This window comes from Scyliorhinus canicula, chromosome 30, assembly GCF_902713615.1.
Source record: "Scyliorhinus canicula chromosome 30, sScyCan1.1, whole genome shotgun sequence".
Taxonomy (NCBI): Eukaryota; Metazoa; Chordata; class Chondrichthyes; order Carcharhiniformes; family Scyliorhinidae; genus Scyliorhinus; species Scyliorhinus canicula.
The window spans coordinates 11,242,111-11,264,669 of record NC_052175.1 but is presented as its reverse complement, the minus strand read 5'-3'; the positions used below and the strand labels follow the sequence as shown (position 1 = coordinate 11,264,669).

Sequence of the window (22,559 nt, the reverse complement as noted above, 5' to 3'; positions counted from 1 at the left end):
TACAGTTGCAGCATAACCCCGCGGCTCTTAAACTCAAGCCCCCTGTTAATAAACGCTAACACACTTAAGCCTTCTTCACGGCTCTATCCACTTGGGTGGCAACTTTCAGAGATCGGTGGACATGAACTCCGAGATCTCTCTGTTCAGTCAAATCTTACCCCTTCAAGTATTTCCCCAGTTCTCCCACCCGCCCCCCCCCCCCCCCCCCCCCCCCCCAAACCCCCTTTTTGAAAGTCTCTACAGGATCTATTCCCGCCGGCCTTTCCGGCAGCGTCTTACCGATCACGCCAGCTCACTGCGTCAATCAATTATTTCTGATGCCATCCCGTGGTTTGTTTTTGAACCAATCGCCTCAAGTGGAATTCTGGCCTTTACGGCTAAGGGAAGAGAGGATAATAGTGGGGGGGAGGTGTTGCTGCAACTGTACAAGGCCTTGGCGAGACTGGAGGAGGGACATCGTTGCAGCTCAAGAGGAGATTCACGAGATTGACTCCAGAGATGGGGGGGGGGGGGGGGGGTTGTCCTTGAAGTAGAGGTTCAGCAGTTTAGGCCGAAGCCCTCTCGTGCTCATGCGAACGGGATGGGGGGAGGGGGGGGAGATCGAATTGAGGTCCACGAGGTGACAAAAGGTTATCGACCAAGTAGAGGTAGAGCGGATGCTTCCTCTTGTGGGGCAATTGAAACCGAGGGGGGGGGGTCACAGTTTTCGGATGAGGGGTAGAGAAATTACGTCTCTCAAAGGGTCGTGAATCTGTGGAGTTTACTACCCCAGAGTGCGCTGGACGCCGGGACACTGAGTAAGTTTGAGGGGAGCGACGGATTTTTAATTGGCAATGGGTTGAAGGATTATGCATAATGGCCTATTTCTCGGTTGTCCCAAGATGACTTAAATGGGTACAAATGGAAAGACAATTATTTAAAAGTCCCAAATGCATTTAAGATCAAGTATTTTGACATGCGTACGCACACGTACACACACACGCACACACACGTACACACGCGCACACACGCGTACACACACACGCACACACACATGTACACACACACACGTACACACACAAGTACACACGCACACATACACACACGCACACGCACACACGCACACGTACACACACGTACACACACGTACACACACACACACGTACACACACACACACACGTACACACACACACACACACGTACGTACACACACACACACGTACACACACACACACGTACACACACACACACGTACACACACACACGTACACACACACACGTACACACACACACGTACACACACACACACGTACACACACACACACGTACACACACACACACGTACACACACACACACGTACACACACACACACGTACACACACACACACGTACACACACACACACGTACACACGTACACACACACACGTACACACACACACGTACACACACACACGTACACACACACACGTACACACACACACGTACACACACACACACGTACACACACACGCACACACGTACACACACACACACGTACACACACACACACGTACACACACACACACGTACACACACACACACACACGTACACACGTACACACACACACGTACACACACGTACACACACACACGTACACACACACACGTACACACTAGAGAAGCCAAACGCTGTATTGAATACCAGTGATTTCTGCTCTCGGTCGATGAGGAGCTGGTCCATGTACCATTCGGTGTTCTCCCGGTGGACGTCACGCAGGCCCAAAGCCTCGCTCTGCAGTGCGGAGTACAAAGCCGGCACGTCTCCCTTCTCCAACGCCTCGTCGACATACTCCATGGCAGCATGCACTGACGGGCAGAAAGGCAGCCGTTACGGAGGAGTGGGGGGTGGGGGGAGCGCAGCCCGGGCGAGTCCCATGAAACGCACAAGTCAGTTGGCGGAGGGCAGAGCCAGTTTGGGACGGTAATGCGGCGAACAGCTTGATGGGGTGTTTGAGAACGAGGACGGGTCTGGCCAAAGCAGTACTGTTTGAAGTGGGGGCACTTTAGCAAACGGGGAGAGACAAATCTGTACAAATGTGATAATGACCAGATCATCTATTCTTAGCATTGGTTGAAGGATAAAATATCAACCAGGACAGCTCCATATTCTGGATTATTACAATCCCAGCTCATGTTGCTACTGGTTAGATCCTGGGGCGACTGCGCAAACGGCAGCAGGTGAATTACGACGTGTTCCACTGTTACAATAACTTTCAAATGGATATAGAAAAGAGGGGAAGTTCATTGCAAGCTAATTGTTTTTTTAAATAAATCTTTCTTTATTCATAATAATGATCTTTATTATTGTCACAAGTAGGCTGACATTAACGCCGCATTGAAGTTACTGTGAAAAGCCCCTAGTCGCCACACTCCGGCGCCTGTTCGGGTACACAGAGGGAGAATTCAGAATGTCCAATTCACCCAACAAGCACGTCTTTCGGGGCTTGTGGGAGGAAACCGGAGCACCCGGAGGAAACCCACGCAGACACGGGGAGGACGTGCAGACTCCGCACAGACAGTGACCCAAGCCGGGAATCGAACCCGGGACCCTGGCGCTGTGAAGCAACAGTGCTAATCACTGTGCTGCCGTGCCACATCAGGAGATTTCATAGAATTTACAGTGCAGAAGGAGGCCATTCAGCCCATCGAGTCTGCACCGGCTCCTGGAAAGAGCACCCCATCCAAGGTTAACACCTCTACCCTATCCCCATAACCCAGTAACCCTACCCAACACTAAGGGCAATTTTGGACACTAAGGGGCAATTTATCACGGCCAATCCACCTAATCCGCACATCTTTGGACTGTGGGAGGAAACCGGAGCACCCGGAGGAAACCCACGCACACACGGGGAGGATGTGCAGACTCCGCACAGACAGTGACCCAAGCCGGGAATCGAACCTGGGACCCTGGAGCTGTGAAGTGATTGTGCTATCCACAGTGCTACCGTGCTGCCAATGATGTGGGGTGCCGCTAGGCAATGCCCACCATTTATTACCCATCGAACGGGGGGGGGGGGGGGGGGGGGGGGGGGGGGGGGGGGGGGGGTGGGGGATGGCATATTTCCCACCCTAAACGGGAGACAAACGAACCGCCTGGGTTTTATTTGCGCCCATCGACAATAGTTCCGTGGTCATGGTGACGGAGGCCAGCTCCATATTCCGGGCTGTTAGGTTCCCAGCTGCTGTTGCTACTGGACAAGTTAGATCCCAGGGTGGAACCTCGCTTGAGAGATCCCAACTTATATTTTTTTGTTTAGAAACATGGAGGGTGGCTACTGAACAGAGTCGCAGGAGTCTGCTGATGTACTTTGAACAAAATAATAAAACATTCATTGAACAAGGAAAAGATGAACGATAATACACTACTCCTTCACCCCAACTGTACATTCATAGATATGTACAGATTTGTAAGAATAACACTAAAGCTATTAAATCCAAAGATCCAAAGATGTGCGGGTTAGGTGGATGGGCCATGCTAAATTGCCCGTAGTGTCCTAAAAAGTAAGGTTAAGGGGGGGTTGTTGGGTTACGGGTATAGGGTGGATACGTGGGTTTGAGTAGGGTGATCATTGCTCGGCACAACATCGAGGGCCGAAGGGCCTGTTCTGTGCTGTACTGTTCTATGTTCTAAATCTATCTTGTACTCCAATGTCCACAGTAAAAAACAGTCCACAGTACCAAAAGGATGTGGAGGCTTTAGAGAGGGTGCAGAAGAGATTTACCAGGATGTTGCCTGGTATGGAGGGCATTAGCTATGAGGAGAGGTTGAATAAACTCGGTTTGTTCTCAATGGAACGACGGAGGTTGAGGGGCAACCTGATAGCGGTCTACAAAATTATGAGGGGCATAGACAGAGTGGATCGTCAGAGGCTTTTCCCCAGGGTAGAGGGGTCAATTATGAGGGGACATAGGTTTAAGGTATGATGGACAAGGTTTAGAGGAGATGTGCGAGGGAAGTTTTTTTACACAGAGGGTAGTGGCTGGTACTCGCTGCCGGAGGAGGTGGTGGAAGCAGGGACGATAGTGACGTTTAAGGGGCATCTTGACAAATACATGAATAGGATGGGAATAGAGGGACACGGACCCCAGGAAGTGCAGAAGATTTTAGTTTCGACCAGCATGGTCGGCACGGGCTTGGAGGGTTCGAAGGGCCTGTTCCTGTGCTGTACTTTTCTTTGCATACATCTGGATCCCCCTGGGAGATCCACGTCCACTCCCATTTCGTAAATCAGGCCACTATTTTCCCGGACTGCTCTCTTTGCGGATTCAACGGTCGGCGGTCCCACCTGATCTCGTGGGTTCCAGGCCTGGCAACTTGGGTCAAAACGACCCCCACCCCCCCGCGCAAGCCACAGCGGGCTCAACCCTGACCGTTAACGGTGCCGAGATAATAAATGCGCCCCATTATACTCCATACTTACCGTTGACTTTATTAACATTTCCCTGAATTTCAGCTCGAGTCAAGAATTCCTCGTATACATCTTGCCCCTCGGAGAGCTCCGGCTTACACTGCAGGATAAACAAACAACCCAATCACGATCTGACCTCGTGCAAACGCGGATTTCAGATCCATACGGTGCGAGCCGAATAAAACGTACAAACATGCAGAGGGCGAAAAACAGCAAGAAAAGTGTTGATAACTTGTCAAATTCATGATCCTCTTTTTGTCCAAATTAAAAATTGGGGGGGGGGGGGGGGGGGGATAATCCGTCAATGGGGAAAACTCCTAAACTGACTAATCTGTAAATTAAAGCATGGTTCTGGGGAGAGATTATGCCCAACAGTTTCTGCAATGCCCCCCGGGCACAGGAGGCCTCCAATACCGCGTGCTCTCTCTGTCCAGGGACAGCCAACCACGAACACAGCCTCAGAAGAGGGGTACGGGGGTATCTTATCAACTGCTTGCTACCTGGGCCTATTAATGGCCAATTAACCAAAATTTAATTAAAAAGTTCCTCAGAAAATTTAGGGTGTGAATGCCTGTGTAACCCATACATGCGCGGTCCTCTAACTCCACAAAGCACGCAGCAACCTTGGGAGCCCGTGGACCAATGCAACGTGCGATAGTGTGGGACTGCTGCATGCAGCACCTTCCAGCTCAGATCCCCAGGGAAAGCGGGATGACTCCTGCGTGGAGAGCCCTCCACAGGGGACGTCCGCCGCCAGACGGCAGCAAGGTATGCCAGGGCACGTCTGGGTGGCCAATGTGCGTGCAAGGAGCTGTAGGGTGAGCAGCAACAGCAGTAAACCCTTCCTGCTAAAAGACACGGAGGGAATTTTCACAAGGCTCCCGAGGGAGATTCTCGAGCTTGGGGCTGATGTGGAATCCGATCCGAGCAGGGTTACTCGAATGGAATCATGACTGGAGTTTCTCCTCCCCTTGAATGGCACCCATCTGAACCGTCGGTTTATCCAGCACGCCTGACAATACGGCACCACTTCAGCGCCCGAGATCAGGCTGGATTGAAGCAAAACCATGGACGCAAACATTGGGTGTGCATGCAGCCCTCCGAGACAGTGGCACGAGTGCTTCTGACTGAGCCTTGTCACGGGAGTGTCCCTTTAACAAAGGTTTTTTTTGTCTTCTCACATGGCTTCAGTGATGTCATTTTGTGGGTGGAGCCGAGAGTTTTTTTTTAGTTTCACTTTCAGATTTGACTGCTGTGGACTCGAGCGTTTTGTTCCTGTCTCGCTATTTTCATTTAAAAAAAGGATTTATGGGATTTTGTTTTTGAATTGGAACAGTCAAGGGGGAATTCATTAAGTGTTATCTGTCTACAGGTTACTGTAGCTGTGGGCACGTACACACACACACACACACAAAAAGAGATTTGCGAGGGCTTGTCGAGGATTGCTCACCACACCCACTCGATTCCTGGCATTGGCTGTCTTCTCACTTTTGGCCTGGTACAGCACTTCCTGATAAACCAGAGCAATGCCGTCGATGAGATTCACCAGCATGGCGTTTGGATTGTGCAGGGCCAGCATGGTCTGCTCGGCCATCCCGCGCTCGATAGCTTCATTAATGGCAATCACTGCAGCGTGCACTGTGAGCAGAAAGACGAAAGCAAGGCTCAGGGTAAAGCAGCCAGGCAGGCACCAGCCGACTGAACTGGCCGCGTCGGCTGGCAGGAACGCGCGAGACGGGGGATCACTGCCCTCCCACGCGCAGCGCAAAACGGAACCGCACAGACCGGAGAGTTATGCGGAGGTGTGGCAACCTCAAGGGCTGCGTTCCATCGGTTGAGATCGGTCACCATTAGCTCTCGCTAGGTTAGGAGTATTGGAAACATCCATGGTCCCCAGCCACCAGCTTACATTTACATAGAACCATTTACAGGAGAGTTGTCAAACAAAGCCCAATGTCACTCCACACAGAGGCGTTAAGGATATGTCATGGGAGTGTGCCTTTAAGAAAGGTTTTGTTTACCTCATGGCTCGTAGCACGGTGAGAGGGGGCTTAGTGTTCTGGTTTCATTTTCGGTTTGTTCTTTTGGACTGCAGGAAGATTCCCTGATTTCTCCGTTTTCATTTTAAAGCTGTTTCCAGTGAATTGAAAGCACATTGCGTGTTTTGCAAACTGCCGTGGTAACTTTAAAGATAAGGAGTTTTGAAGAAGGGGTTTTGAATCTGCTGGTTTGGAGGCTGGATCTCAGGGAAAGGACCAGTCCCATGCAAGGTGAGATTACTGTGTGCTGGGCCACTCGAAAAGGGTTTTAGTTTATTGGATTTTGTTATTGAATTGGAACAGTTAAGGGGCTTTCAGTGAAAGGTATATACATAGATTACTGGAGCTGTTGTGTGTTTTCATATTTGAAAAAAATGAAATGAAACGGCTTATCGTCACGAGTAGGCTTCAATGAAGTTACTGTGAAAAGCCCCTAGTCGCCACATTCCGGCGCCTGTCCGGGGAGGCTGGTACGGGAATTGTAATTGATACCAAACAAAGCGAAGAGTTTTATATATGTTAACTGCATTGTTATAATAAACTGTGTTGATAAAAGCGCCTAGGAAGTCTGATGAATCACACTTGAAGTGTTCTTCCCAGCCAAATTCAACATAAAAGGTTATAGGTCAGGTGAACTTCATAATACACCAGTTTTTGAGCCCTGGCCCATAACAGATAGATGACTGAATGCTGGGTCAAAGAGGTTGGATCGAAGGAGAGTCTCAAGAGGGGGAGAAAGAGGCACGGAGAAGTTTAGGGGGGGAATTCCAGAGCTTGGGTGTCCCAGCCGGAGGCGCCAATGGTGGAGCGATGGAAATTGGAGGGGGAAATGGGGAACATTCAATAAGCCAGAAATGGGGGAGCGCAGAGATGTCGGAGGATTGTAGGGGGAGATTGGGGAGTGTCATGTGAGAGTACCTTTACGAAATGGGTGTTGAAGAAATGTACCTTTAAGAAATGAATCTGCTCATGTTATTGGAGTGATGTCAGAGTGTGGGTGGAGCCGAGCTCTACTTCTGCTTTTTAGTTTCAGTTTGAGAGAGCTTAGGTGCGTCTGTGTTTTTCAGTGATCTGCATCTGAAGTGTAAACCTAGAGCTGTAATGTTGATCTCTGCCATCCAAAGACTATGCATCATTTGGTGAATTCGGAATTAGAAATGATTTCAGTCTTGAATGTAAACCCTGAGGTGCTTCTGTTTAAAGGTTTGTTAAGTCTTTTGGAATGTAAAAGAACAGCATACAGATTACTTAGTGTTGTAGTCTTTGAGGGGTGTATTTGAATTAATGGTTGCCAAGATGTTCGCTGTGTGTTTTAAAAAGGTTAACTGGAGTTCATAGAATAAACATTGTTTTGTTTTTTAAAAATACTTTTCCATTTCTGCTGTACCACACCTGTAGAGTGGGCCCTGTGCTCCCCATACCACAATCTATTCAAAGTTGTGGGTCAGGTGAACTCCATGCTACACTTTGGGGTTCTCTAAACCCTGGCCCATAAAAGAGGGCAAGGCAAAGGAAGTTGTGGGGGGTGGAGAGGAGACTGGAGCACGAGAATGCGCCTTTGAAACTGGAAGGATCGGGAGGGAATTGTGTGGGTGGGATTGTGTTCAGCTGGGAACGAACCTACCTCTCCAGGAACAAGCCGCCTGACCCCCTCTGCACTGTACCCCAACACCTTCAGAGGAGATAGCAGACGAGCGAGCTAGCGGTTCTGTTCCCAGAGTGTAAGTAAATAGCACAAGTGCCGCTGTGCTGCCTGGGATCAATACAAATCCATCTATTAGAAGCAGGATTGAGGCAATTAATGTCACCAAGTAGGTGAAAGTGGTTCCAGTAATTTGCAATAAACCACTGTGTACAATAAATGTCAGACTCCCGAGATCAATCACAGCCGCCAGGTTAGAATCCTATTATTGCACATCGGGCCTGGACTAATTTTAATTTGTGGGAACAATTTTGGTTAGTTATGACTGACAAATAAAAAAGCCTTTACAGGGCCCGACAGTTGCATGGGCACAATGTGCTGTCATCTGGGACGGCACAGTGCTTAGCAGCTCTGACTCACCGGGCCGGGGACCCGGGTTAACACTGCTGTCTCACAGTGCCAGGGACCCGGGTTAACACTGCTGTCTCACAGTGCCAGGGCCCCGGGTTAACACTGCTGTCTCATAGTGCCAGGGACCCGGGTTAACACTGCTGTCTCACAGTGCCAGGGACCCGGGTTAACACTGCTGTCTTACGGTGCCAGGGACCCGGGTTAACACTGCTGTCTCACAGTGCCAGGGACCCGGGTTAACTCTGCTGCCTCACAGTGCCAGGAGCCCGGGTTAACACTGCTGTCTCACAGTGCCAGGGACCCGGGTTGGCACTGCTGCCTCACAGAGCCAGGGACCCGGGTTGGCACTGCTGCCTCACAGAGCCAGGGACCCGGGTTGGCACTGCTGCCTCACAGTGCCAGGGACCCGGGTTAGCGCTGCTGTCTCACAGTGCCAGGGACCCGGGGTTAGCACTGCTGTCTCACAGTGCCAGGGACCCGGGTTAGCACTGCTGTCTCACAGTGCCAGGGACCCGGGTTAACACTGCTGTCTCACAGTGCCAGGGTCCCGGGTTAACACTGCTGTCTCACAGTGCCAGGGACCCGGGTTAGCACTGCTGTCTCACAGTGCCAGGGACCCGGGTTAACACTGCTGTCTCACAGTGCCAGGGACCCGGGTTAACACTGCTGTCTCACAGTGCCAGGGTTCCGGGTTAGCACTGCTGTCTCACAGTCACAGGGACACAGGTTAACACTGCTGTCTCACAGTGCCAGGGACCCGGGTTAACACTGCTGCCTCACAGTGCCAGGGACCCGGGTTAGCACTGCTGTCTCACAGTGCCAGGGACCCGGGTTAGCGCTGCTGTCTCACAGTGCCAGGGACCCGGGTTAGCACTGCTGTCTCACAGTGCCAGGGACCCGGGTTAACACTGCTGCCTCACAGTGCCAGGGACCCGGGTTAACACTGCTGTCTCACAGTGCCAGGGACCCGGGTTAACACTGCTGCCTCACAGTGCCAGGGACCCGGGTTAACACTGCTGTCTCACAGTGCCAGGGACCCGGGTTAACACTGCTGACTCACAGTGCCAGGGACCTGGGTTAACACTGCTGTCTCACAGTGCCAGGGACCCGGGTTAACACTGCTGCCTCACAGTGCCAGGGAGCCGGGTTAACACTGCTGTCTCACAGTGCCAGGGACCCGGGTTAACACTGCTGCCTCACAGCGCCAGGGACCCGGGTTAACACTGCTGTCTCACAGTGCCAGGGACCCGGGTTAACACTGCTGTCTCACAGTGCCAGGGACCCGGATTAACACTGCTGTCTCACAGTGCCAGGGACCCGGGCTAACACTGCTGTCTCACAGTGCCAGGGACCCGGGTTAACACTGCTGTCTCACAGTGCCAGGGACCCGGGTTAACACTGCTGTCTCACAGTGCCAGGGACCCGGGTTAACACTGCTGCCTCACAGTGCCAGGGTTCCGGGTTAACACTGCTGTCTCACAGTGCCAGGGACCCGGGTTAACACTGCTGTCTCACAGTGCCAGGGACCCGGGTTAACACTGCTGTCTCACAGTGCCAGGGACCCGGGTTAACACTGCTGTCTCACAGCGCCAGGGACCCGGATTAACACTGCTGTCTCACAGTGCCAGGGACCCGGATTAACACTGCTGTCTCACAGTGCCAGGGACCCGGGTTAGCACTGCTGCCTCACAGTGCCGGGTTAACACTGCTGTCTCACAGTGCCAGGGACCCGGGTTAACACTGCTGTCTCACAGTGCCAGGGACCCGGATTAACACTGCTGTCTCACAGTGCCAGGGACCCGGGGCAGCACCGCTGCCTCACAGTGCCAGGGACCCGGGGCAGCACCGCTGCCTCACAGGTTAGATGGATCGGCCGTGCTAAATTGCCCCTTTGTATCCAGGGATGTGCAGGTTAGGATAAAGGGTTGCTGGGAGCGAGTGGAGCGCTGTTTCAGAGGATCGGTGCCCTGTCGGGTGCCTACCATTCCCCGAGGAGAGTGCTGTTAAATGCGGCTCTTTGCCGTGCAATTGGACAGCAGCGCAGAGCGACGCTGCATGCTTCGGGTCCTATTGCGGGGTCAGGTTTCCGTGTCGATACCGAGAGAGCGGCCTGTCAAACAGGCACCAAGCGGGAGGCCCATCCACAGGGTCAGGCGCAACAACCACAACTACACCTTGAGGCAGCGAAGAGTAAAGTCAAAACTACACTGGCCGCTGTATATCTGCTCACCGCCAGTAGATGGCAGTGGCATGCTTCGCAAAACAACCAACTTGCACCGTGTTCTGTGACGGGAGATTAACACAGCAATAGAACATAGAACATAGAACGATACAGCTCAGTACAGGCCCTTCGGCCCACGATGTTGCACCGACATGGGAAGTCAAAAACTAAAGGCCATCTAACCTACACTATGCCATTATCATCCATATGCTTATCCAATAAACTTTTAAATGCCCTCAATGTTGGCGCGTTCACTACTGTTGCAGGTAGGGCATTCCACGGCCTCACCACTCTTTGCGTAAAAAACCCACCTCTGACCTCTGTCCTATATCTATTACCCCTCAATTTAAGGCTATGTCCCCTCGTGCTAGCCACCTCCATCCGCGGGAGAAGGCTCTCGCTGTCCACCCTATCTAACCCTCTGATCATTTTGTATGCCTCTATTAAGTCACCTCTTAACCTTCTTCTCTCTAACGAGAACAACCTCAAGTCCATCAGCCTTTCCTCATAAGATTTTCCCTCCATACCAGGCAACATCCTGGTAAATCTCCTCTGCACCCGTTCCAAAGCTTCCACGTCCTTCCTATGCTGATCTTTGTCAAATATAGACGCGAGAACACAAACAAGGTGTTCCACCCAGGCAGTCCACGGTGGCGATTTCAGTGAAGGTGGAATAATCAGGAGTACGAGACAACGAGAGGCTGAACTATCCACAAGACGCACCGCTGCAACTCGCTATGGTTTCTCCGACAGTACCGTCAAACCCGCCACCTCTACCATCTAGAAGGACGAGGGGAGGGGGGGGGGCAGACACATGGGGAACACCCCCCCCCCCCCCCCGAGCCTGGGTCAGAATCCCGGAATTCCCTCCCAACAGCACTGTGGATGTACCTACACCACCACGGGGACTGCAGCGGGTTCACGATGGCGGCTCGCCCACCGCCACAAGGGGCAATTAGGGATGGGTATTAAACGCCAACCCTGCTCGCTACACCCTGTGGTGAATGTAATATATATATATATGATAATTCACACTGTCTTTGTAAGCGCAGTAGCGCTATCCTACCACTAGGGGGAGTAGCTCTGGGAGTACTCAGGAACTTGTACTGGGCTCCACCATTGGCTCCGCCCACGACTCCTCCCCCTAGGGCTGCTGTATAAATACCCTTGTCCAGAGTCAGCCTGCAGTTCACTAAGAGTTCATCAGCGGGTAACAGGCTGGCTCTGAAGTAAGTCGATTAAAGGCTAGATTCACATCGGAAACACGTGTCTGGTGAATTGATGGTTCCATCACACCCATACCTGGATCATGAATTGAAGTGTATAACCTGGGATTGAAAGCGAGGTGGAACGCTGCATCGAGACTATTCCTGGAGACCTGCCGACCTTTTTAAAGATTTAAAAAGACTGTATCCTCAGCGCAGAATCCGCCCAACGGCAAGATCTTACCTGCTGCTTCATCGACTGACGGCAAGGTCTTACCTGCTGCTTCATCGACTGATAGCTCATTCGCCAGGATGCCACCAATCTTACTGAACGAAGGCATCTGAATCCCATATTTCTCCAGCTCCGTTTTCATGTTATTGATTTCCTCCTCTGGAAGCAAAGCAGGCCGGTTAGAATTCGGACGCCCCCCACTCACACACACACACACACGCGCACAAACACACACGCGCACAGACACACGCGCACACAGACACACGCGCACACAGACACACGCGCACACAGACACACGCGCACACAGACACACGCGCACACAGACACACGCGCACACAGACAGACACGCACACAGGCGCACACACAGGCGCACACGCACAGGCACACACACAGGCACACACACAGGCACACACACAGGCACACACACAGGCACACGCACAGGCACACACGCGCACAGACACACGCGCACAGACACACGCGCACAGACACACGCGCACAGACACACGCGCACAGACACACGCGCACAGACACACGCGCACAGACACACGCGCACAGACACACGCGCACAGACACACGCGCACAGACACACGCGCACAGACACGCGCGCACAGACACGCGCGCACAGACACGCGCGCACAGACACGCGCGCACAGACACGCGCGCACAGACACGCGCGCACAGACACGCGCGCACAGACACGCGCGCACAGACACGCGCGCACAGACACGCGCGCACAGACACAGGCACAGACACAGGCACAGACACAGGCACACACACAGGCACACAGACACACGCGCAGACACAGACACGCACACAGACAGAGACACAGACACAGACACACACACAGACACACACACAGACACACACACAGACACACACATCATTCTCAATTGGGACACGGAAGCAGTTTTCCCCTCATCACGGCTGTGCAAACCCTGGAACCCCCCCCCTCCCAGGTAGCACAGCGGGTGTACTTACATCACACGGGCTGCCGCGGTTCGGAGGGGGGACAAAGCCTCTCAAGGGGCAATTAGGAATAGGCGGTCAATGCCATATCCTGAGAACGAATATTCTTTTTTAAAAAAAGCACCCCTCGAGGCTGTGAGGCGATCGGTGCCCCCGTTAGGGAGCGGGGCGAGACGCAGCCAAGGTTCCCGTGGGATAGAATCCCGACAGAGCAGAGGGAGGCCTTTCGGTCCATCGAGTCTGCACTGACCCTCTGAAAGGGCACCCAATCTAGAGTCAGGCCCCCACCCTATCCCCGTAACCCCACCTAATCTTTTGGACACTAAGGGACAAATTAGCACAGCCAATCCACCTAACCTGCACATCTTTGGACACTAAGGGACAATTTAGCACGGCCAATCCACCTAACCTGTACATCTTTGGACACTAAGGGACAATTTAGCACGGCCAATCCACCTAACCTGCACATCTTTGGACTGTGGGAGGAAACCGGAGCACCCGGAGTAAACGCACGCAGACACATTGAGAATGTGCAGACTCCGCACAGACAGTGACCCGAGGTCAGAATCATAGATTGAATTTACAGTGCCCATTCGGCCCATTGGGTCCGCACTGGCTCTTGGAAAGAGCACCCTACCCAAGGTCAACACTTCCACCCTTACCCCATAACCCAGTAACCCCCACCCAATACTAAGGGCAATTTTGGACATTAAAGGACAATTTAGCACGGCTAATCCACCTAACCTGCGCATCTTTGGACTGTGGGAGGAAACCGGAGCATCCGGAGGAAACGCACGCACGCACGGGGAGAACGTGCAGACTCCACACAGGCAGTGAGCCAGCCGGGAATGGAACCTGGGACCCTGGCGCTGTGAAGCAATTGCGCTAACCACTATGCTACCGTGCTGGGGAACCCGGGTCCCTGATGCTGTGAGGCAGCAATGCTAACCCACCGTGCCGCCCATTGTTCACGGACTCTTGTTGAAACTGGTTGAGGTTCGTCTGCCCATCTTCCAGTTGCTGCGGGCAAAGAGTTCAGCCCCAGGCGAGCCGGGACTCGCAAACGAAAGAGGGAGAGATGGAACAACTCCTGTCCAGACTTCCAGGGGTTTCCCCTGAAGTGCCTCACAGCCCAACAGGTGTACTTACTGCTGCGGTTCGGGACTTTCAGCAGCAAACTCCCACTAACCGCTCCCACTTTCACAGTGCCCGTAGGGGTGACAGGTTGGCCAGAAATATTGTTAAAAAGTCCATTACACCTCCAGCAGCCCACCATTCCCTGGAGAACGGGTAAACATCACGTGACAGAGGCAACCTCCCCACCGCCGCTCTGCTTACCTGTAAAATTCACCTTGCCATACAGGTCCTGTATCTGCGGAGCCAGGCCCAGTTTGAACAAGTAGATGCTGCAAGGGTGGGGGAAGGAACAAAACAAAAGGATATCAGTGACCGTGCGATCGAGGACGGAGCGGTTTGGCTCCCACTCCCCGTGCTGTGTATCAGTGACCGTGCGATCGAGGATGGAGCGGTTTGGCTCCCACTCCCCGTGCTGTGTATCAGTGACCGTGCGATCGAGGACGGAGCGGTTTAGTTCCTGCTCCCCGTGCTGTGTATCAGTGACCGTGCGATCGAGGACGGGGCGGTTTGGTTCCTGCCTGTCGTGCTGTGTATCAGTGACCGTGCGATCGAGGACGGAGCGGTTTGGTTCCTGCCTGTCGTGCTGTGTATCAGTGACCGTGCGATCGAGGACGGAGCGGTTTGGTTCCTGCTCCTCGTGCTGTGTATCAGTGACCGTGCGATCGAGGACGGAGCGGTTTGGTTCCTGCTCCCCGTGCTGTGTATCAGTGACCGTGCGATCGAGGACGGAGCGGTTTGGCTCCCACTCCTCGTGCTGTGTATCAGTGACCGTGCGATCGAGGACGGAGCGGTTTGGCTCCTGCTCCTCGTGCTGTGTATCAGTGACCGTGCGATCGAGGACGGAGCGGTTTGGCTCCCGCTCCCCGTGCTGTGTATCAGTGACCGTGCGATCGAGGACGGAGCGGTTTGGCTCCCACTCCCCGTGCTGTGTATCAGTGACCGTGCGATCGAGGACGGAGCGGTTTGGCTCCCGCTCCCCGTGCTGTGTATCAGTGACCGTGCGATCGAGGACGGAGCGGTTTGGTTCCTGCTCCCCGTGCTGTGTATCAGTGACCGTGCGATCGAGGACGGAGCGGTTTGGCTCCTGCTCCTCCTGCTGTGTATCAGTGACCGTGCGATCGAGGACGGGGCGGTTTGGTTCCTGCTCCCCGTGCTGTGTATCAGTGACCGTGCGATCGAGGACGGAGCGGTTTGGCTCCCACTCCCCGTGCTGTGTATCAGTGACCGTGCGATCGAGGACGGAGCGGTTTGGCTCCCACTCCCCGTGCTGTGTATCAGTGACCGTGCGATCGAGGACGGAGCGGTTTGGCTCCTGCTCCCCGTGCTGTGTATCAGTGACCGTGCGATCGAGGACGGAGCGGTTTGGCTCCCACTCCCCGTGCTGTGTATCAGTGACCGTGCGATCGAGGACGGAGCGGTTTGGCTCCCACTCCCCGTGCTGTGTATCAGTGACCGTGCGATCGAGGACGGAGCGGTTTGGTTCCTGCTCCCCGTGCTGTGTATCAGTGACCGTGCGATCGAGGACGGAGCGGTTTGGTTCCTGCTCCTCGTGCTGTGTATCAGTGACCGTGCGATCGAGGACGGAGCGGTTTGGTTCCTGCTCCTCGTGCTGTGTATCAGTGACCGTGCGATCGAGGACGGAGCGGTTTGGCTCCCGCTCCCCGTGCTGTGTATCAGTGACCGTGCGATCGAGGACGGGGCGGTTTGGCTCCTGCTCCCCGTGCTGTGTATCAGTGACCGTGCGATCGAGGACGGAGCGGTTTGGCTCCTGCTCCCCGTGCTGTGTATCAGTGACCGTGCGATCGAGGACGGAGCGGTTTGGCTCCTGCTCCCCGTGCTGTGTATCAGTGACCGTGCGATCGAGGACGGAGCGGTTTGGCTCCCACTCCCCGTGCTGTGTATCAGTGACCGTGCGATCGAGGACGGGGCGGTTTGGTTCCCGCTCCTCGTGCTGTGTATCAGTGACCGTGCGATCGAGGACGGAGCGGTTTGGTTCCTGCTCCTCGTGCTGTGTATCAGTGACCGTGCGATCGAGGTCGGAGCGGTTTGGTTCCTGCTCCTCGTGCTGTGTATCAGTGACCGTGCGATCGAGGACGGAGCTGTTTGGTTCCTGCTCCTCGTGCTGTGTATCAGTGACCGTGCGATCGAGGACGGAGCGGTTTGGCTCCCACTCCCCGTGCTGTGTATCAGTGACCGTGCGATCGAGGACGGAGCGGTTTGGCTCCCACTCCCCGTGCTGTGTATCAGTGACCGTGCGATCGAGGACGGAGCAGTTTGGTTCCTGCCTGTCGTGCTGTGTATCAGTGACCGTGCGATCGAGGACGGAGCGGTTTGGCTCCCGCTCCCCGTGCTGTGTATCAGTGACCGTGCGATCGAGGACGGAGCGGTTTGGCTCCTGCTCCCCGTGCTGTGTATCAGTGACCGTGCGATCGAGGACGGAGCGGTTTGGTTCCTGCTCCCCGTGCTGTGTATCAGTGACCGTGCGATCGAGGACGGAGCGGTTTGGTTCCCACTCCTCGTGCTGTGTATCAGTGACCGTGCGATCGAGGACGGAGCGGTTTGGTTCCTGCCTGTCGTGCTGTGTATCAGTGACCGTGCGATCGAGGACGGAGCGGTTTGGTTCCTGCTCCCCGTGCTGTGTATCAGTGACCGTGCGATCGAGGACGGAGCGGTTTGGTTCCTGCCTGTCGTGCTGTGTATCAGTGACCGTGCGATCGAGGACGGAGCGGTTTGGCTCCTGCTCCCCGTGCTGTGTATCAGTGACCGTGCGATCGAGGACGGAGCGGTTTGGTTCCTGCTCCTCGTGCTGTGTATCAGTGACCGTGCGATCGAGGACGGAGCGGTTTGGCTCCTGCTCCCCGTGCTGTGTATCAGTGACCGTGCGATCGAGGACGGAGCGGTTTGGCTCCCGCTCCTCGTGCTGTGTATCAGTGACCGTGCGATCGAGGACGGAGCGGTTTGGTTCCTGCTCCTTGTGCTGTGTATCAGTGACCGTGCGATCGAGGACGGAGCGGTTTGGCTCCCCCTCCCCGTGCTGTGTATCAGTGACCGTGCGATCGAGGACGGGGCGGTTTGGCTCCTGCTCCCCGTGCTGTGTATCAGTGACCGTGCGATCGAGGACGGAGCGGTTTGGCTCCTGCTCCCCGTGCTGTGTATCAGTGACCGTGCGATCGAGGACGGAGCGGTTTGGCTCCCGCTCCCCGTGCTGTGTATCAGTGACCGTGCGATCGAGGACGGAGCGGTTTGGCTCCTGCTCCCCGTGCTGTGTATCAGTGACCGTGCGATCGAGGACGGAGCGGTTTGGCTCCTGCTCCCCGTGCTGTGTATCAGTGACCGTGCGATCGAGGACGGAGCGGTTTGGTCCCTGCTCCTCGTGCTGTGTATCAGTGACCGTGCGATCGAGGACGGAGCGGTTTGGCTCCTGCTCCTCGTGCTGTGTATCAGTGACCGTGCGATCGAGGACGGGGCGGTTTGGTTCCTGCTCCTCGTGCTGTGTATCAGTGACCGTGCGATCGAGGACGGAGCGGTTTGGTTCCTGCCTGTCGTGCTGTGTATCAGTGACCGTGCGATCGAGGACGGAGCGGTTTGGTCCCTGCTCCCCGTGCTGTGTATCAGTGACCGTGCGATCGAGGACGGAGCGGCTTGGTTCCCACTCCCCGTGCTGTGTATCAGTGACCGTGCGATCGAGGATGGGGCGGTTTGGCTCCTGCTCCCCTTGCTGTGTATCAGTGACCGTGCGATCGAGGATGGGGCGGTTTGGCTCCTGCTCCCCGTGCTGTGTATCAGTGACCGTGCGATCGAGGACGGGGCGGTTTGGTTCCTGCCTGTCGTGCTGTGTATCAGTGACCGTGCGATCGAGGACGGAGCGGTTTGGTTCCTGCTCCTCGTGCTGCGTATCAGTGACCGTGCGATCGAGGACGGGGCGGTTTGGCTCCCCCTCCCCGTGCTGTGTATCAGTGACCGTGCGATCGAGGACGGAGCGGTTTGGTCCCTGCTCCTCGTGCTGTGTATCAGTGACCGTGCGATCGAGGACGGAGCGGTTTGGCTCCTGCTCCTCGTGCTGTGTATCAGTGACCGTGCGATCGAGGACGGAGCGGTTTGGCTCCTGCTCCTCGTGCTGTGTATCAGTGACCGTGCGATCGAGGACGGAGCGGTTTGGCTCCTGCTCCTCGTGCTGTGTATCAGTGACTGTGCGATCGAGGACTGAGCGGTTTGGCTCCCACTCCCCGTGCTGTGTATCAGTGACCGTGCGATCGAGGACGGAGCGGTTTGGTTCCTGCTCCCCGTGCTGTGTATCAGTGACCGTGCGATCGAGGACGGAGCGGTTTGGTTCCTGCTCCTCGTGCTGTGTATCAGTGACCGTGCGATCGAGGACGGAGCGGTTTGGCTCCCACTCCCCGTGCTGTGTATCAGTGACCGTGCGATCGAGGACGGAGCGGTTTGGCTCCCACTCCCCGTGCTGTGTATCAGTGACCGTGCGATCGAGGACGGAGCGGTTTGGTTCCTGCTCCCCGTGCTGTGTATCAGTGACCGTGCGATCGAGGACGGAGCGGTTTGGTTCCTGCTCCTCGTGGTGTGTATCAGTGACCGGGCGATCGAGGACGGAGCAGTTTGGCTCCCACTCCCCGTGCTGTGTATCAGTGACCGTGCGATCGAGGACGGAGCGGTTTGGCTCCCACTCCCCGTGCTGTGTATCAGTGACCGTGCGATCGAGGACGGAGCGGTTTGGCTCCTGCTCCCCGTGCTGTGTATCAGTGACCGTGCGATCGAGGACGGAGCGGTTTGGCTCCCACTCCCCGTGCTGTGTATCAGTGACCGTGCGATCGAGGACGGGGCGGTTTGGTTCCTGCCTGTCGTGCTGTGTATCAGTGACAGTGCGATCGAGGACGGGGCGGTTTGGCTCCCACTCCCCGTGCTGTGTATCAGTGACCGTGCGATCGAGGACGGGGCGGTTTGGCTCCCACTCCCCGTGCTGTGTATCAGTGACCGTGCGATCGAGGACAGAGCGGTTTGGCTCCCACTCCCCGTGCTGTGTATCAGCGACCGTGCGATCGAGGACGGAGCGGTTTGGTTCCTGCCTGTCGTGCTGTGTATCAGTGACCGTGCGATCGAGGACGGAGCGGTTTGGCTCCTGCTCCCCGTGCTGTGTATCAGTGACCGTGCGATCGAGGACGGGGCGGTTTGGTTCCCGCTCCCCGTGCTGTGTATCAGTGACCGTGCGATCGAGGACGGAGCGGTTTGGCTCCCGCTCCCCGTGCTGTGTATCAGTGACTGTGCGATCGAGGACGGAGCGGTTTGGTTCCTGCTCCTCGTGCTGTGTATCAGTGACCGTGCGATCGAGGACGGAGCGGTTTGGCTCCCACTCCCCGTGCTGTGTATCAGTGACCGTGCGATCGAGGACGGAGCGGTTTGGCTCCTGCTCCTCGTGCTGTGTATCAGTGACCGTGCGATCGAGGACGGGGCGGTTTGGTTCCTGCTCCCCGTGCTGTGTATCAGTGACCGTGCGATCGAGGACGGAGCGGTTTGGCTCCTGCTCCCCGTGCTGTGTATCAGTGACCGTGCGATCGAGGACGGAGCGGTTTGGTTCCTGCTCCCCGTGCTGTGTATCAGTGACCGTGCGATCGAGGACGGAGCGGTTTGGTTCCTGCTCCCCGTGCTGTGTATCAGTGACAGTGCGATCGAGGACGGAGCGGTTTGGTCCCTGCTCCCCGTGCTGTGTATCAGTGACCGTGCGATCGAGGACGGAGCGGTTTGGCTCCCACTCCCCGTGCTGTGTATCAGTGACCGTGCGATCGAGGACGGGGCGGTTTGGTTCCTGCTCCCCGTGCTGTGTATCAGTGACCGTGCGATCGAGGACGGAGCGGTTTGGCTCCTGCTCCCCGTGCTGTGTATCAGTGACCGTGCGATCGAGGACGGAGCGGTTTGGCTCCCACTCCTCGTGCTGTGTATCAGTGACCGTGCGATCGAGGACGGAGCGGTTTGGCTCCCACTCCTCGTGCTGTGTATCAGTGACCGTGCGATCGAGGACGGAGCGGTTTGGCTCCCACTCCCCGTGCTGTGTATCAGTGACCGTGCGATCGAGGACGGAGCGGTTTGGTTCCCGCTCCTCGTGCTGTGTATCAGTGACCGTGCGATCGAGGACGGAGCGGTTTGGTTCCTGCTCCCCGTGCTGTGTATCAGTGACCGTGCGATCGAGGACGGGGCGGTTTGGTCCCTGCTCCCCGTGCTGTTTATCAGTGACCGTGCGATCGAGGACGGAGCGGTTTGGTTCCTGCTCCCCGTGCTGTGTATCAGTGACCGTGCGATCGAGGACGGAGCGGTTTGGCTCCCACTCCCCGTGCTGTGTATCAGTGACCGTGCGATCGAGGACGGAGCGGTTTGGCTCCCACTCCCCGTGCTGTGTATCAGTGACCGTGCGATCGAGGACGGAGCGGTTTGGTTCCTGCCTGTCGTGCTGTGTATCAGTGACCGTGCGATCGAGGACGGAGCGGTTTGGTTCCTGCTCCTCGTGCTGTGTATCAGTGACCGTGCGATCGAGGACGGAGCGGTTTGGCTCCTGCTCCCCGTGCTGTGTATCAGTGACCGTGCGATCGAGGACGGAGCGGTTTGGCTCCCACTCCCCGTGCTGTGTATCAGTGACCGTGCGATCGAGGACAGAGCGGTTTGGTTCCTGCTCCTCGTGCTGTGTATCAGTGACCGTGCGATCGAGGACGGAGCGGTTTGGCTCCTGCCTGTCGTGCTGTGTATCAGTGACCGTGCGATCGAGGACGGAGCGGTTTGGTTCCTGCTCCTCGTGCTGTGTATCAGTGACCGTGCGATCGAGGACGGAGCGGTTTGGCTCCTGCCTGTCGTGCTGTGTATCAGTGACCGTGCGATCGAGGACGGAGCGGTTTGGCTCCTGCTCCCCGTGCTGTGTATCAGTGACCGTGCGATCGAGGACGGAGCAGTTTGGTTCCTGCCTGTCGTGCTGTGTATCAGTGACCGTGCGATCGAGGACGGAGCGGTTTGGCTCCCACTCCCCGTGCTGTGTATCAGTGACCGTGCGATCGAGGACGGAGCGGTTTGGTTCCTGCTCCCCGTGCTGTGTATCAGTGACCGTGCGATCGAGGACGGAGCGGTTTGGCTCCTGCTCCCCGTGCTGTGTATCAGTGACCGTGCGATCGAGGACGGAGCGGTTTGGTTCCTGCTCCTCGTGCTGTGTATCAGTGACCGTGCGATCGAGGACGGAGCGGTTTGGTTCCTGCTCCCCGTGCTGTGTATCAGTGACCGTGCGATCGAGGACGGAGCGGTTTGGTTCCTGCTCCCCGTGCTGTGTATCAGTGACCGTGCGATCGAGGACGGAGCGGTTTGGCTCCCACTCCCCGTGCTGTGTATCAGTGACCGTGCGATCGAGGACGGAGCGGTTTGGCTCCTGCTCCCCGTGCTGTGTATCAGTGACCGTGCGATCGAGGACGGAGCGGTTTGGCTCCTGCTCCCCGTGCTGTGTATCAGTGACCGTGCGATCGAGGACGGAGCGGTTTGGTTCCTGCTCCTCGTGCTGTGTATCAGTGACCGGGCGATCGAGGACGGAGCGGTTTGGTTCCTGCCTGTCGTGCTGTGTATCAGTGACCGTGCGATTGAGGACGGAGCGGTTTGGCTCCTGCTCCTCGTGCTGTGTATCAGTGACCGTGCGATCGAGGACGGAGCGGTTTGGCTCCTGCTCCTCGTGCTGTGTATATCAGTGACCGTGCGATCGAGGACGGAGCGGTTTGGCTCCCACTCCCCGTGCTGTGTATCAGTGACCGTGCGATCGAGGACGGAGCGGTTTGGCTCCCGCTCCCCGTGCTGTGTATCAGTGACCGTGCGATCGAGGACGGAGCGGTTTGGTCCCTGCTCCCCGTGCTGTGTATCAGTGACCGTGCGATCGAGGACGGAGCGGTTTGGCTCCCCCTCCCCGTGCTGTGTATCAGTGACCGTGCGATCGAGGACGGAGCGGTTTGGCTCCTGCTCCTCGTGCTGTGTATCAGTGACCGTGCGATCGAGGACGGAGCGGTTTGGCTCCTGCTCCCCGTGCTGTGTATCAGTGACCGTGCGATCGAGGACGGAGCGGTTTGGCTCCCACTCCCCGTGCTGTGTATCAGTGACCGTGCGATCGAGGACGGGGCGGTTTGGCTCCCACTCCCCGTGCTGTGTATCAGTGACCGTGCGATCGAGGACGGAGCGGTTTGGCTCCTGCTCCTCGTGCTGTGTATCAGTGACCGTGCGATCGAGGACGGAGCGGTTTGGTTCCTGCTCCC

The 22,559-nt window shown here is 55.9% G+C and overlaps 1 protein-coding gene across 1 annotated transcript in view; it reads right to left on the bottom strand.

The window, feature by feature from the left end:
- Nucleotides 1-22,559, bottom strand: part of LOC119958590 (ras GTPase-activating-like protein IQGAP1) — a 91,322-nt gene that overhangs the window by 52,080 nt on the left and 16,683 nt on the right. The window contains 5 exon segments of the mRNA XM_038787070.1: nt 1,664-1,827; nt 4,443-4,530; nt 5,881-6,068; nt 12,226-12,339; nt 14,485-14,552. Coding sequence (XP_038642998.1) covers nt 1,664-1,827; nt 4,443-4,530; nt 5,881-6,068; nt 12,226-12,339; nt 14,485-14,552 — 622 coding nt within the window.